Genomic DNA, 17,079 nt, shown 5'->3' on the forward strand with positions numbered 1-17,079 from the left:
TTTTGAATCTACTTCTTAGTGTACTTTTAATTTCAGTCTCAGTTAGATCTGATGTCTCCTTAGGAAAGCAGTAGTATATATGCAGAATTTTTTTCCTAATTCTGCTTTCATTAGGCTTAGTTTCCCAGTTTTGGGATTTTTTTCCAAGTACTAGTACCTATTAGTCCTCTTTTCCTTCTCTTTCATCTTGGTGAATGTATCAAATCTAGTTAATATGTTCACTGTTTAGTTGCTTAGCTGTCCTTGTTTCATGAGCTAATATACACTAATTATTCAGGGGTTAATGAGAGTTGGCCAGTTTTTTGTGTATTCTTAGAGTAACCTCTTCTAAGGGGCTCTGCTACATTGTATCAAGAAAAGTTTTTGCTGAAGTATTGTCTCATCTGACGAATGTTTGTTTCCCAGTTAATTTTATCTGTTCATCTTCAGGTCTCTGTTCCTCCTGGAGCTTTGGATTGTTGGGTATTTTTGAGTTGTTTGGAAGTCTTACAAAGAATAGAAGGCTGCTGTGATAGGGCTCAAATAGAAGCAAATGTTTCCCACACGGTTGGCTTGTGGAGCTATGCCACTGAGAAGGTGAGCAAATGATGTGTTGCAGTGGTGGTATTACAAACCTGAAGTAGACCATTTGTTTCCATGGAACAGATTTTGCACTTGTTATTGTGAACTTTAATAAGGGGTTCTGTATCTTGTCTTGAATCTAGCATAGATGAGACATCCAAGTTTATATCCACTTTTTCTACTATCAGATGAGGCTTGGGAATAACTAGGGTGTGTTTATCTCTTTGTCTCTCCCTCCCTCACCACTGGCTAATTAAATTCCAGAATGAGTTCAGTCCGTGTTGACTGAGAGAAGGAGCATGAATTTCAGATATAGCAGGAAAAGCTGCCCAAATTTGGGTGTTTTTACCATTATAATTAGAGATGGCAACAGTCTGTTTACATACTTCATTATTATGGTAGTAATAGACCCTTAACTTCACTTGAACTGTAACCCTTGGTGTTCTGTGGAAGAGACAAATAAGTAATAATTTGCAATTTTTCAGTTACTGCCCCTTACCATAAGTTGTTAAGTGGCCTTTTCAGTTTGGTTAAGCCCCTTCCCTAATTATATGAGTGCCTTTTCAAGGTCCACTTAACTCTGTTTCTGTGAAACAGTTGGTGTCTAAGGTTGCTACTACTTTCCGCTGTTGTAAAACAGCTTAGAAAGGTGACAAACTCCAGAAACTACTGAAATGGCATACTGTGATCCTTGTGGATGTTTTTGGATACCAGCATAGGCTCATCCTCTTGTTTGTATAGCCTGTAGAATATTTTCTATTTATTTTAATTCATAGTTTGTTCATATTTCAATAGACTTAGAAATCCTCTAACTGGCACTAGGGAGTCCTTGTTTTATTACAAAAGCATAGAAAAAAAAATTTACCTTGAGTTTCTGCTGTAAAAACAAACAAACAAACAAAAGGGTGGGGGGAGAAAGTGAGAATAAAGGAAACAAAGTGTTGTTTAAAGTGGTGATGGGAACATCAGATTCTTCTGATGCACCTTACGTATTTCTGTGGAAGGTATATACCTGGGTTGGAAATGTTCCTCCCATTCATGGCTCTTCTGACACAAAGGGTAAAGGGAAAAATTTTAGGATAAAGAGTAGCAGTAGGGTGGAACAGACTGAATGACAACTAGTGACAAAAGTGGAATAAAAAACCCAAAGTTAATGGCCATTTCTATTTTATATGGTGTAGAGTAATATGACAAGCAGAGGCCTTTTTTTTTTTCTTCCTTTTTTTTAATCAAATAACCAGCAGAACTGAACTTCTCTAAGGCAGTATCCTTTGCTGACTTCTGGGGATCAAGTGTACCAGCTGCTGTCTGGAAGGGGTTTTATGGTAGTTGTGTGACACTGTTTTAATCCTGTTAGCTGCGCTAATCATGTCTTTTTCAATAAGGTTTTCACCTGAGTACAAATATTTTGGGTAAATTTGCAAGCTTGTCTAATCAGTGTACTGGAGACAGCCTGTCTTTCTTGATTATATAGTTTTCAAAAATACAGTCACAGTTATTGGAAATTATCTCTGGCAATAACTGCCAAACGTTTCAAGTTTGTCCATGTTTATAAGGAAAGCCAGAAGGATTTATTCTGATTAAGTGTTATGCATGTGGGGATGTGTGTGTATATGATGTGTTCCAATGTTATTTGAGTCAGTAACTTTTATGCAATTTAATTCTTAATAAAATTAAATTCTACTCTGAGAATAATAGTTACTTTTCAAAGGTTCTCTACTTTCTTTCCATGAAACAACTTTAATACAGATCTTATAAGCATTATAGTATGACAACAGTGGAAATGTATGGTAGGAAGGATGTAGTAGAATAAAAGGAGTTTAATATTAATTTTGTAGCCTGCTGAAAGCAAGCATTTGGTTTCTCTTACAGTTAAAATCTCTGGGTTATCTGTGTGGACTTGTGTCAGAGAAGGGACCCAATTCAGAAGACCTTAACAGAACTGTTGATCTGTTAGCAGGGTTGGGAGCAGAACGCCCTGAAACAGGTATTACCAGGAATGTACGCATTCTTTCTAATAAGTGACATTGTCTTAAATGTATAGCATATACATACATCAGTAATAATGATTTCCAAGTATCCCTACATATATACAACATTGGTAGAACTCTATTATCTCTCTTATGAGTTCTTTTAATGTGTGTCTACTACTTTAAATTATCAATGCATCTGTTGTTGCAAGTATAAGTTTTTCCATTAATGCTGCATTTATCAACATTTAGGTAAATAGTCCTGAACTGTACCTGTTTTGAGTAAAGCTTATAATACTTTCAGACAAGTATTAAAAGTAAAATTATTGGAAAAAGAAATGGAACATCCTTGATCTGATGCAAATAGATAACCTGCAACTGAAGTGATATTATCTGAGTTGAAGTGATGTTATTTGAGTGGCTGAGCAATCAAATTTATTTACTCCTTCTGGAGTTTTTCACTCACAAAGATATTTCTGAAAGGAAGAAGCTTTCATATGTTAAATATGCTCAAGCAATTACTATCTTTGAAGTATTAGCTGGCAGGCTGATGATTTACTTGCTCTTGCAGGTATGATGATGTGTGATTCTTAATTCAGTACTGTGGTGCCTTTTGTATTTATACAAAACAAGGGCTTTTTTCTTCTAGAAATATTGACACGTTTGGTCTGGCAAGGGCTTTTAAATTGAGCAAGCTACTTCAGGAAAAGCTTGGTCTTGCTAAGCATTTTCCTTTGAAGTACATTGTTTCAGGTAGTAAACTGTCTTTAAATGACAGCATACTTCTTCATGCTGATTTCTAAATCCAGCAGTGGGGAACTGTGAGAATATTACTCTTAGCACAATATGATATTTAAGTACAATTGCGTGTGTTTCTGAGTTGAACGAATGTTATGAAATATTGTGTGGAGAATTTAGTACAGCTACTATATTGCTGCTTGCCTTTACACTGCTACGCTGAACGTTGCTCACGTGTGCACGCACACACACAGAGTTGTGAAACAGCCTTTCTTGATCTTTTTTTAGAGTCTGGGGAAAAAAACTCATGATCTGTCCCTAAGTGTTAGGGGCATTTCCCCTGTAAAGTTAGTTTTCTCTTTGTTTTCTACTGAAGGAAAAAGGGGGGAGGTGTTGTTAAAATAGGAATGTGTTTGTGACACCTCCTGTTCTGATTTTTTTCTAAAGCCAATGCATCACAGAGCCCTTATAAAAAACTTAAAGAGGCCTTATCATCTGTAGAAGCTTTTGAGAAACACTACTTAGTAAGTATCAGTTTTGGTTATTTATATGAGTTTTGGGTGTTTACGGTATAGACTTAACAGGGTCTAAATTTTCAAACCTGAGAAGGTAACACTGGTAATGTAAATCTGTAGTTTGGTATAAAAGGTTATTGCCTGCACACTGAACAAGGCTGATTTGTTTTACTAGAACCCTATATGGGCCTCAAGTTTTGAATATTAGAATTAGCTTTAATATTTACAGTTATGAGTTGGAAGTTGTTATCTGTAAGTATGTATACTTAGTTATTAAAAAAGGTAATGTCATGGCTATTATGTTCTGCTATCCTGAATTCAGAATTAATTGAATCTTTCCCAGAAGAATATTGATGTGTGAATTCGGCTTCCTTTTGAATCATTCAGATTTGCGTTTTGCAATGGGCGTTACGTGTTCTAAGTTATACTGTTGAATTTTTTATATAAACTGCGGGGCATCTGTAGATAATAGGGTTGGACCTGGCACAGATTAGAGCAGTAGAATTCTCATTATGCCTTAATATGCATGTTTATTTCCTGACAGCTCCCTTATTGCCTTATTGGGGAGCCATTGTAATGATCTTCTGGACATTTTATTAAAAGATTATTAAATAAAACAAACAAAATAACCCCTGGCTGTCACAGAAGGGTGTTTTGTTTTATTTTTCTTTTCTTTTCTTCCCCCTTCATCTCCCTATGAAATTTCTTATATTTGCGGTACTGCCTTCGAAGTTTTCTGGGGAGCAGTTGGAGGAAAATTGAGCATTTTTTTAAATCTAAAAACTAGGTGGTACTTACTTTTGCCAAGTTGTGACTGAAACAAAAAGTCTCAGAAGATTTCATCTGAGATACCAGATTTCATTTTTATACTTCATTTCTTTATAAGACTACTTGGATAGCTGGACCAAAACTAAAATCTTCAGAATTGCTAGCTTCTCTTACATATTAAGTTCCAACTTGTACCTGAAGATCTCTGCTAAATTCAGCAGCATCTTCCTAAATTTAAGAAACTAAGTGGAACCTGCAGAGTTTGCCAACGAAGGAGTTGCTATTTCTGTTTGTATTTCTGACTGCACTTTTACGTGCAACAGAAATTCAGTTATCAGATACACTATAAAATATTGTTTTCTATGTAGTTGTCATATAAATATATACAGTTTGTATATACCTATGTTTTATCCATGTATTCAATGCAGAACAGCATAGAGTTAGTTAGAATTTCCAGCCACCAATAAAATAATGTATTTGCGTTTAAAATTTTAATGAGTCTGGAAAGTAAAATGCAGGTTTCTGGACCTGTTGAAAGCAAGAAGCAATGAGTTTTTATTAGCAGAAAAGGCTCTGTTCTCATCTCCTGAAACGACTTCAGAATCTTTTCTGAGACTGTCCAAATCTTCTACAAGTATGTTGGCTGGTACCTTAATTTGGGGGTAATGTAGCTTTGAATTCTTATGTACAGCTGATGTTGAAGGCCTCTTTTTATACTGATGTGTTAAGGAGTGGTCACTTAATGTACTGTAGGGTATTGTGAGTTCTTAATTCAAGGACAAGGTGATTTTTTTTTTTTTAGGCTCTTTATAAGAAACATCAAAAACTGCCTCAGAAGGGCTTTGGGAACTTGTATGAGGTCACTTTTCTGCCCCATAGGAATAGATGCTTTCTGACAGATACTCTGGTTGGAAGCACTTAAGCAATTTGTTTTGAAGGGCAGAGTAGTTCTTAATACACTAAGTGAAGGAGAATGAGCTTCTGTTGAAGAGGCTGTGGGTTTGTAAATACAGTGTGAAAGGTTTTTATATATCTCGCCAGAGATTATTACATGCTTGAAAAAAAGTTTGGAGGCGGTATACAGTGTGTGTTGTAACTGCTAATTTTGTGACAAAGATTTGTCGTTGTTATTACAAGCTTGGGGCAAAGTGAGGAGGGTGACATGTAGGCAGTGTGGCTGCATTGGAAGTTGAGCTTAAAGATGACTGAGAAACTTCCATTTGGGATTGCCTACCTTCAAGCAAAATTCCCTCAAGGCACACTTGCCAAAATATTCATTCAGATTATAACTTAGCATTTTGCATTTAATGGTATGTTTATGTACTGCAAACTTTCATATACTTAATGGTATTATGTGCAGCTTTAGTGAAAGAATCATGTCCTGTGTTCTGTATGTAGCTGATTTGGTTTTGAAGTATTAGTTGTGAGTCTCGGGGGCAAGCTCTAATATTGCTCTAAATATGTTATGCTGTGGTGTATCCTGGAATGATGCACTGCACAAACCTGCAATGCCAGTCTAATGGGATATAGTCACTGAGAAACAGGTGCTTTCAAAAAAAGACAGGAGGATTCAAGTGTAAAAAAAGTGCTTGAAACTGCATCTCATCAATTATTTTGGTAGCTTCAATTTGCCTAATCTAATTTTTGATAGGCTTTTTTCTTCTGCTGTTTATTACAAAGGTACGGGATAATGACCAATTGTAGGAAAAGGGAAGATGACCTGTTACAAACTGCTCTATATTGTGTGCCAAGGGCAAGGGGAAGTCTAAAGTCTCATTCTGGTCATTTTGTTGTAGTAACTTAGTTACTGGCTATAAGCTTGTGTGAAATACATAGAGCTACTAAAAATATATAAAGCTTATAATAGTTTCTTTTTCTTTTAAACAGGATCTGTCCCATGCCACCATTGAAATGTACACAAATATTGGAAGAATACGGTCAGCTAAGCTTGTGGGAAAGGACTTGGCAGAGTTTTATATGTAAATGAATGTTTAAAAAGTGTTAAATGCATTGGCTTTCTAAAATTTGAATATAGTACTTGAGAAAAATATGCTGTGTTTAAAAATGTATTTTTAAAAGTTTTTTTTCATAAACATACCCTAAGTTTCAGTCTGTGTTTTGGGGGAGGAAAAAGAAAAGAAAGTGGAAGAACACTGGCAGTCTCTTTGCATCAAACTCTAATTCTCACTTCATGATTTCATACTCTTACTTTTAACTGTTTTGTGTTCTTTAGCTGGATCCTTTATTCTCCTAGGGAGAAAAGGGTATGGGAAGAGGGGAGGAAAGAGAGAGATTTGCATTTGCTAGAGCCTGCTTTGTAACATGGCTTCTGACTTGTTGCAAAGTTGATCATTACCTTTACAAACGCGTAGGTATATGTATACCTTACGAAGAGCCAGAAAACATGTTATTGGGAGGGTAATCAGTTTCATATTTGAGATTATGATCGCAAAATGTTTTTTTTTCCCCACTGAGAAATTTACAGTGATTTTATTCCTAATTTCCAAATATACTTATTTGTGTTTATCCTTGCTATTAAATTCCATGAAAGGAACATCCTGTATTGATTTTCTGTTTAATTTTATTTTTCTTCTTTAGAAGACTTTGGGAGTCCTAAGTGGTTTTTTGAGAACACATGTTTAGGCATGCTTCTCACTTGTGTTCACTAAATCAGTCTGATTATCTAGTTGCAAAAGATTCTCGTAAATTAGTTTAAATTTCTACCTGAGGTAATAATGTCACGTTTAAAGATTAGCATGGAACTGCTGTGTAGAGATAAAATGCTATTTTCATTGAAGCTTTTTCCTGCTTTAAAATTATCGAGTAAGCATATTTTTAGTGAAGTGTCAGAAGCTTGACATGGCTTTTGTTGCATTTGTGAGAGGTAGCTTCCCCTCACTTGCTCTGACTTGGGACAGATCTGTACATTAAGTCTTCCATTGGCACTTAATTGCAATTCTGCTAGCTTAAGTGAATCACATAAAGGTAGACCAATATGTTGATCTGCTACCAGCAAAATAAAGAGCATCATGATTCTCTGCATCTTGTTCTGCACTCGTATGCAACGATCCTCCCCCATCCCCACTTTCTGAAAATGTGTAGAGAGTTTTCATGGCTTCAAAGATTCTTAAATCACACTGTACTCATTTCTTTATTTTTAAAGGAGGAAGAAAGGTCCACAGAAGGCAGAAATCTATCTTCAAGGAGCACTGAAAACTTACCTTGCTGAGGGCTGGGCATTGCTTGTCACACATACAAGAAAGCAGTTAGCTGAATGTCAGAAACGCCTTGGGCAAATAGAAAAGTATCCTCTGAAAGGTGGAGCCAGAAAAATAAAGACTGGAGAAAATGATACTTCTGATTATTTTTCTGACAACTCTAACTTTTATTTAACAGTAGAGACTGCCAAACATCAGACAGCTGACTTATTTTATGTTTGCATTGTTGCTGTTCAGTTGGGGAGGGTTGGGTTATTTATTTTTGAGTTTTTATTTTTTTTAATGGAATTTTTATTTTTTCAACTTGAATTTTTATTTTTTCAAATTAAAACCTTTTGCCTGTGGTTGCTGCTCTTCATTTTAAAAATGTCGAGGCTCTAGAGAGTTGTGCAATGTGGGTAATATGAAGTTTGTCGTTAGTTCAGCAGATACCATAGAGGTTTCTTATGATTCTGCTTGTACTTTATCATTATGGAAGATTTTTTGTAGTACTTTTTTTTAATTCGGTAAATATAGTGTCTTCCTATATTAAGGAGCTTAATTTCTGGGCTTGCTTTCTATAACTGCTACCCCCTTTTTCTTGTATCTGACCTGGTGAGAACTCTTCTGGTATTTGTAATGGTGACTTTCCAAAAGTTAAAACAGAGACTTCGAAGATGAAAATCTTGTGGCTTTGGTGTAGTGTGTGGCATTGCAATATTCTTTACTATGGTTTATTATGTATTTCTGGCTTTGATCTCTGCTTCAGAAGGGGAGTGGGAGTTGTTTGCTTCTAAGTTGTGTAAAAGCTCCGTCTTCGACACGTGAATGAAATCTTCTCTGTAAATGCCACATAAATGCTAAGTAATACTTTGAGAGAACGATTTGGCCCAATCCAAATATCTGACAGGCTTCAAGTTCTTCACTTTGATACTCTACACTGTTTTTACACAGCAACTCTATACTCTGCAACTGTATTTATTTAAATCTCTCTGTGTTGCTGTAGTATTGCTACTTTCAAGATAAGAGGTGGGTGTTTGGGAGAAAGTCTACTGACTGGCCTTGGGTGTTCTGATCTTTTTGGCATCGGAGACAGCACAAATTGAATTTTGCTCTTCATTTTAGCCTCATGTGTTGTTGCCTAAATTTGGTAGCTAAATTAAGTAACTTGGTTCTTATCTGTTGTGCTGCATGCAGGTTTTTATGTACTATAGCGAAATGGCAAATTTTCATTATTTTATGGTGTTTTGGGGCAAGGGTACTGCTTTCATTGGTGCCATAGTTATAAAAAGAATTCCTATAGATGTTCCAAACTGGGATGGTGAGTTGAACAGAGTACTTTCTGCAGGACAGTTCTTGTGGAAATTGCAAGGAAAGACAACTTTTTGGAATGGTTCTTCGAGCTTTTTTTAGAAGTTGTTGGAATTTTTGTTGTTTTGTTTTGTTTTGTTTTTTCCCTTTGCCTAAATGTTCATGTTTTAGTCTCTAAGTGACAGTAATAGGAATCTTACTGTAGCTGAAAATCAGTTTGAGCTAAATTCAAGTTTGTAGTGTATTCTGGGATTTGTTCTTTTAATTTTTCTGCCTCAGTGCAAATGCTTTAAAAGAATCTGAGCCAGTAATATTGCAGTCTTAGCTAAAGACTTAAATGACTGTATCCACAGCACTAAAAAATATGAAGGATGTCTTATGACTTAGTTATATTAAGTGATGCTGTAAGAGCTGGCAGATTCTCAGCCAAGTAAATTGGAATATAATCCAATATTCAAGTTCTTTATTTCTAAATGTTGGGCAGTGTAATGCAACACACCAGGTCTTTAACTTGCATGCTGCATTTATCTCTTGTCAAATAACGACTTTTCTGTGCTCACTGATCTTTTTAAGTGGGGGAAGATTGCTCAGGTTAATAATGGATCATATTTTAGTAAGTCTGCAAAAAGTAGAGATTCTGCAGTATTCTCAGTTGATAGTAAATCTTGCATTGCTTCTGTTCTGATAGAGGAGTGTGGTGATGATAAAGGCAGGTCTTGTATTAAAAGATTAGAAAAGGTGTACTTGAACTGTCTTGTTTTCAGTCAGATTTCTGAATGTTGTAAGTTTCTGCCTTGTGTTTCCTTAACTTTGTTAGTTATCTTCAAACAAGCAGCCTTTTAGCTGGTGATAATCACTTAACAGAAGATGAACGCAAAGGTTTTTGCCAAGAAATACTAGATTTTGCCAATCAGCAAGTGGAGAACCAAGGTAAATATGATTCTTAAATACTTAAAATTTAAGCTGCTCTAATCCAGTCTTTCCCTAAAAGTACTTTTTCTGATTGTTTTCATTACCTTGCATATAACATAGTTCTTTTCTTGTCACCTCCAGAATATTTATGAAACTTCTGCAATAACTAGGAATAGTCAAAGATGAAAGGGTAATTAACATTTTCATCTTCAATGCCAGGAAGTCCTTGTTTCCCTTCACATATCTGTTTCACTGCTTTGACAGCTCATAACTTATCTTGCGGAAGTTTTTCTTGACAAATGGATATACAATAAGTAATCTAGTTATTTAGTATGTTATTTTAGACTTGTGTGATGGGTTGACCCTGGCTGGACACCAGGTACTACTAAAGCTGCTCTATCATTCTACTCATCAGCTGGACAGAAGGGAGAAAATAAAATTAAAATCTCCTGGGTCAAGATAAGGACGGGCAGAGATAACTCACCAATTACCATCATGGGAAAAACAGACTCGACTTGGGGAAAATTAATGTAATTTATTAGTAATCAAATCAGAGTAGGATAATGAGAAAATAAATACTAAATCTTAAACCACCTTCCCCCCACCCCTTCCTTCTCCCTGGGCTTAACTTCATTCCCAATTTCTTTGCCTTTTCCCTTGCAGCAGTGCAGGGGGATGTGGAAGGGAGGTTGCACTCAGTTCATCACAAGTTGTCTCTGATGCTCCTTTCTCCACATGGGAAGACTCCTCACACTCTTCCCCTGCTCCAGCATGGGGTCCTTCCCACAGGAGACAGTTCTCCATGAACATCTCCAATGAGAGTCCTTGCCATGGGCTGCAGTTCTTCATGACCAGCTCCAGTGTGGGTCCTTTCCCTGGGTTGTAGCCCTTCAGGAACAGATTGCTCCAGTGTGGGCCCCCCACAGAGTCACAGGTCCTGCCAGCAAACCTGCTTCAGTGTGGGCTTCTCTCTCCATGGGGCCACAGGTCCTGCTGGGAACCTGCTCCAGCATGGGCTTCCCATGGGGTCACAGCCTCCTTTGGGCATCCACCTGCTCTGGCATGGGGTCCTCCATGGGCTGCAGGTGGATATCTGCTCCACTATGGACCTCCATGGGCTGCAGGGCACAGCTGGCCTCACCATGGTCTGCACCATGAGCTGTAGGGGCATCTCTGTTCCAGTGCCTGGAGCACCTCCTGCACCCCTGTACGTTCTCACTCCTCTCTTCAGCTGCAATTGCGCAGTTTTTCCCCCCTGCTTCTTAAATATGTTATCCCAGAGGCATTACCACTGTCGCTGATGTGCTTGGCCCTGGCCAGCTGCGGGTCCATCTTGGAGCTGGCTGGCATTGGCTCTGTCAGACTTGGGGGAAGGCCCTAACAGCTTCTCGCAGAAGCCACCCCTGTTAGCCCCCCCACTAGCAAAACCTTGCCATGCAAACCCGTTATAACTTGCTTCTTAATAAAGTTTTGGTACTGCCTCAGTGTTGGTTTTTGGAGTCTAGAGAAGAGAATGAAAAACCCTTGTATGGTAAAGCTGATGGCTCAAGGCAGCAGTCCAGTGATTGGTTTCTTGAACTTGTATTTGCTCTTAATTTATGCACTTTGGGAAGTCTGTCACTTTATGCTACTGTGTTCATCTAGAACACTTTACGTAGTAGTGAAAGGTTAAGCTTCTGCTTAGACACTATCTCTTAGTTTAGTTGCCTGTAATAGACTGAGTACTAAACTTCTAGTGGATGTAACCATTAGAAAACAAATTTCAGCATCTTTAAGTCTTATTTCTGTGCAAGATAAAACTAAAATATGGAAGTCTTGATTTGTTGTGAAAGGATTAATTGTGAAAAGTTGTTGATTCATTTAATTTTAGGGGTTACAATTTTAAGAGAAAAGATTTGCTGATCTCCAGCAGCACTGGGGAAGAATAAAATCCCTGGTTTTATCTTTCCAGGTCAAAAGGTTATACTGCCTATGCACTCCTTCGCACAGTTGAAAACTCTACATTTTGACCCTCCAAATGCTGTGGTCCATGTGGGTGGAAAGTTGTCTATTGAGTTGACTTTGCTGAGCCAAATGCCCATTCCTGTCCGGGTGGATCAGATTGCCATCCATGTTCACTTCAGCGTTGAGAAAAATAGTTACAGAAAAACAGCCGAGTGGCTCACGAAGCACAAAACTTCCAATGGTGTTATCAGTTTTCCAAATGAAGTCATAGGCTTTCCTTTCTCAAGAAACAACTTGCCAGCACTGGAGCTATACGAAATGTATGAACGGAGTCCCTCAGATAACTCTTTGAACACAGCAGGAATTATCTGCAAAAATGTGCACATGCTACTGCGAAGGCAAGAGAGCAGCAGTTCGCTGGACATGCCCTCAGGAGTGACTTTAGAAGATGGGGCTCATGTGTTGAAATGCAACAACTTGATACTGGAACCAGGGGTCAACAAAATAACATTCAATACTCAGGTATGTTTTTATAGTTGAGTGAATGTAGCACTTGTGAAAAAAGAACTAAAAGCACTGGCTGAGGAAGAGCCTAGTGCTGGCAAGTGGTATCTGCATTGCTTCCTGTTACAGCTTGAGTGATGCCATTCCCCTGTATTTTCATTGTTTTAAACCTTTATTTCCCTTGAAAGAAGGCTGTTATGTTTGTGCTAAAATGTACAGGTGACTCTCTTATTTGCAATCATTTGAGTTAGCCTTCCCAGAACTTACTTTAAACATCTTGATTAATGCTGCCAAAAATTAAACTGATAAATTCAGATACAAGATTATGTACTGCTCATGAAGTCTGCCCTAACTGTTGAACTCATGGAGAATAAAAATTTTGATGGGGAATGCATTTTCTAGTCCTTAGAAAGTGACTGTGTGGTTAAATTTGTTTGGTAGCCTGTTCTTCACTGTGGAGGTGTTAGAATATTTTTTCACTTGGTGCATGTAGTAAATTTACCTGCAAGAAGTATGAAAAAGTTAAGCTCAGCTTCAAATATTTGAATTTAGAAGATGTCAGCATTAAGATTGCCTGCATTATTCATCTTAATCACATAAGGCATGAGAGGACAAAAACTTAAGAATTCTGTGCTACAGAAAGACTGAATTTGCATGAGCAAACACCTGTGAAAACAGTGTCACCATCTAAATGCCACCCTCAGGAAATGAATTACAGTCCTGCTTCTGACATAGTGTTGTATATGAACCTACCTCGATTCCCCACATGTACTCTAAGTACATGTGTACTACTTGGAGTAATCCTTTTTTCCCCTCCACATCTTCCTCCAGCAAGCTCCCAGTAATTGCTGAAATATTTAAGGACAGTAGTGCTCATCACTTCTGTTTACCTTGCATTTCCACTAGATGCATAATAATGCTAAATAAGCAGGCTTTGAACACCAATCCTGTTGGGTGGTTGTAGTGGTAGAGTTTGTGGGGCTTTTTTTGTATGTTGTGTTGGATGTTTGTTCATTTGTGTTTTTGGTGGTGGTGGTTGTTGTTGTTATGGGTTTTTTTTCTGTGGCTTTGGACTTTGCTGATCTGCGGTTTGTTTGCTTCTTTAAATGAAATGGGGAAAGGCATTTACCTGCTGACTTAGTCCTAGGAAGCAAAATGCCAAGCATTTTCAAAAGTGAGACTTCACTGTCTATTTGGCATCCCAGAAGTAGGGGCTTCTGGCCTCAATTACCATGTTGTTTGTTTTTTTGGGTTTTCTTTAAATACTTTCTATCTCCCTGCCCACTTCTGTAACCCTTCATAGGGAAGTATTTAATAGAGTTGAATACTACAGTAATGAATGTCAGTGTAGGGAAAATTTGAGTGAGAAAATGCTGAGAAATTCAGTGCAGCATCTGAATGAACAATAAGAGATGGAGCAGCACAGTGAGGAATGCAACAGGTGTTTCATAGCCGCTTCATTTGCTGAGCATTATCCAGCCTGTATATTGGGAAGGATATGGATGCTATGAAGAGAGAAAATAATTTGCAGTCTCATATGTTATATGCCTGATAGCTCTGCCATTTTCTAACTGGTTTATATTAGCTTTCATCCCCTTTTAAAAGTAATTTTGAAGTAAGAATCTACATATCTGCTGTTGATGGCTACAAATTGATAGCTAGATAGAGCTGGCCAGGAGGTTTGTGTAGCATTCTTAGCATATTGTAAGTGCTCCACATTGAGATTTTAATTTCTCCCTTTTTTTTTTTTTTTTTTTAATTATTAATTTCTTTCTTGTCATAAAACTTTGTTTAGCATGAAGCTTTCTGTAGGCTTACATACTCTGCCTTTCTATTCCTCCAGTGCTGGGGCAGAAATCACTAGAGATGTGCTTGGTACACATGCACAGGTACGTTGTGGAACCTGTGTGGATAGCAGGTATCTCAAGATAGAAGCTGAGTTCAAGTCCTTGATGATACAGTGGAAATGGCAATGTCATTTGAACTACTTACTGACGTCATTTTTTAGGTTTCTCATTCTTTTAAAGGATTGGGACAAGGTAATTGGATTTGGAGATGTCAGAGGTCTTGGTGGCTGTGGGTGTAGTTTTCCATAAATTAACATGTATGTAGAACTGCTTTTCAGGTGGAGGAGCCTGAGTAGAAGAAAGCTGTTAGAGACTGTTCTGAGCAGGCATTTTGGCTTTCAAGAAGCCATCTGAAACCATGTAAGAAGAGAGACGGATGAAAAGCTCGATGTAGCTCTGCTTTAAATTTGCCTTATTCTGCATGTTTCTGGTGGCTATTGGAGAATGGACAGCCTCACGCTTATAACTTTCCTATTTTTCCAACCTTTCTTTCAAGAAAGATCTTTGCATGAGGAGACTGCTCAGTGTGAATCCTACTTACCTTTAGATAGTTGTTCAAAGCATGATTTATCTGTCCTTAAAGGGAAAAATCTGAATATATAATGTTTTTTGACAGTGTGTTGCTAGATAACATGATGAAAGCTTCTCTAGATTTGAGGTGCAGTATTTACAGTTACAGTATTATAATATGCTGTGTCACTCCTCTTGGATTACATATCTGGCCAGAGGATTGAACCTGCTGACAACTTGTTTTCTGAAGTATTTTATGGTAATCTGTAGTTGTACTACTTTCACAGAAAGAGTAATGACTGTGTTTCTAAGATAGAGGGAGTTTGATTCTCTCTTTAGACTGATGATTAGCGTTATTTATGCTGATAGCAATCTTTCTGTGTATTTTTTTCAAATTTTAAAAGGGATCAGAAAGCATTATCTCAGTTCTTCAGACCAATATTCCCATCCTATGTTGAGGTTTAAAGTAGGTATTTATTATGAAAGACTTCACTCTTGCTTTTTTCTTTATGAAGTATTCAAGGGATTAAATTTAGTGACTTTAATGTCAAAATGTAGAATACTGAATTTCAGTCAGGATTTGCTTCGTAAAAAACTGTGGCAGTGAAGTTTGAATCTTAAGTAATTGCAGCTTTTCTCCATAACTTCTAATCTTACTCTTTAGATTTAATTATAGTCAGCATCAATATTTATGTATTACACTTGGTAAAATGGCACATAAAAAAAGAAAACATTTCCTATTCCCTAGCAGCAGTAGCTAAGAGCAAACAGAATCAAGAATAAATATACTAGCAGATGTTACAGATTTGCTTTTTATGATGTTATCGAAAAACATCTAGAATCCCATTATTCAGGGTAAAGGAAGCGTTTGAAATTAAATATGTATGTACTAGTTTTTTCGTAAGTATTCACACAGGGTGTGAGGTGGGGAATGTGTGAAATCAATAGCTTGAGCTGAAAGCTGAGCCTTGCATAATGTTGTAGGATTTTATGAATGTAAGCCAAATAAGCACTTTGCTTGCTAAATATCATTTCAGTACTTAAAAAATATAATGATGTTTTAGTGTATGTGGTGCTTGGTGGGGGTGGGAACAACTAACCAACAAGACAAAAAACCCCCAAAATAACCATTTGTCAGTATAGGTACTACATTAGCTATTCTGGGTGTTGATACTTGTTACTCTTGATGTATTTTTTTCTTGAATCAACCAACACTCTAAAGCTTCTGTCTTAAAGGGGCAAAAGGTGCTCCTTTGTGAAAATCTTGTCACTTACTCAGGGAACGAGTCTGGCATTTTAATTTACAAATGCAAAGTATCTTATAAAACTGAGCTGAAAACACGCTGCTCTTTAGTAGAAGGTTTGTTCTAGAAGTATTTTCTAAAGTGAAAAATCCATTTAATGTTTCCTTCAAAGGCCAAAGAACCTGGGACATACACACTCAGACAACTGTGCACTTCAATTGGGAAAGTACAGTTTGTCCTTCTTCATATTTACCCAATTGTGCAGTATGATGTATATTCTCAGGAGCCCCAGCTAAAAGTGGAACCGATGACTGGTAAGTACAGTTGCTGTGCTGAAGTTATTTTGATGATTTCTGTGGTACTCTTGTGGGACTAGATAAAGCATTTTCTGGCTTGAATATTACTCAGAATTTTTTTGTTTTACTCTTAATTTTGAGTCTAAAATAAACTCTCACTTTTCAAATTATCCATCAAGCATGCTCTGTCAACAATGGCTAGTTTTCACCAAGTAATTCCAGTGCTTGGCTCTAAAAAATGTAGTATCACTTTTGAGTGTAGATTCAAACATGTAGTGTCACTTTAATATTGGGTATGGTTTAAGCTGCCACACAGATTAGGAAAAGTGAATAGTTAAATTTGTAATTGACTGAGCTCCTTGTGAGTTATTTCTGTGATCTTGTACTCTCTTTGGTATTTGCAAGAAATGTGTAAGTACTGGGATTCTCTACTAGAGGTGATAATATAAACTTACTAAAATTTAATACTGAATGCATCCATTGGTTTTATGGACAGCTGAGCATTACTTGTTGTAGCATTTATTAAAGTTTATAACTGGAAGTTAATAGTGATTTTGTTTTCAGGCTATTAGTTGAAGCAGTTGAGTTAATATGCATTTTGTGCCATCATTCCAGTTACAGGGGTTGCAGTGTGTGGCGATGGAAGGACAGGCATGTTGGGCATGAATCAAATTAGCTACCCCTATGAAACTGATGGTTGTGATTCAGATATTTGAGAGTCTTTGGGCATGCTGGCATTCTTGTTATCTTGATGATGTAAAT

At 37.2% G+C, this 17,079-nt stretch overlaps 1 protein-coding gene across 2 annotated transcripts in view; it reads left to right on the plus strand.

Moving 5' to 3' along the window:
• TRAPPC10 (trafficking protein particle complex subunit 10) overlaps positions 1–17,079 on the plus strand; it is a 44,660-nt gene that overhangs the window by 17,878 nt on the left and 9,703 nt on the right. For both annotated transcript variants that reach the window (XR_010473819.1, XM_065069488.1), the window contains exons 8-15: positions 430–576; positions 2,434–2,548; positions 3,717–3,793; positions 6,440–6,531; positions 7,716–7,856; positions 9,878–9,990; positions 11,924–12,438; positions 16,194–16,335. Coding sequence is in view for 1 of the 2 variants with exons in the window: in XM_065069488.1 (XP_064925560.1) it covers positions 430–576; positions 2,434–2,548; positions 3,717–3,793; positions 6,440–6,531; positions 7,716–7,856; positions 9,878–9,990; positions 11,924–12,438; positions 16,194–16,335 (1,342 nt within the window). In the remaining variant the exon portion in view is untranslated. The remainder of the gene's footprint in view (positions 1–429; positions 577–2,433; positions 2,549–3,716; positions 3,794–6,439; positions 6,532–7,715; positions 7,857–9,877; positions 9,991–11,923; positions 12,439–16,193; positions 16,336–17,079) is intronic.

Source organism: Columba livia, chromosome 1 (genome assembly GCF_036013475.1).
Source record: "Columba livia isolate bColLiv1 breed racing homer chromosome 1, bColLiv1.pat.W.v2, whole genome shotgun sequence".
Taxonomy (NCBI): Eukaryota; Metazoa; Chordata; class Aves; order Columbiformes; family Columbidae; genus Columba; species Columba livia.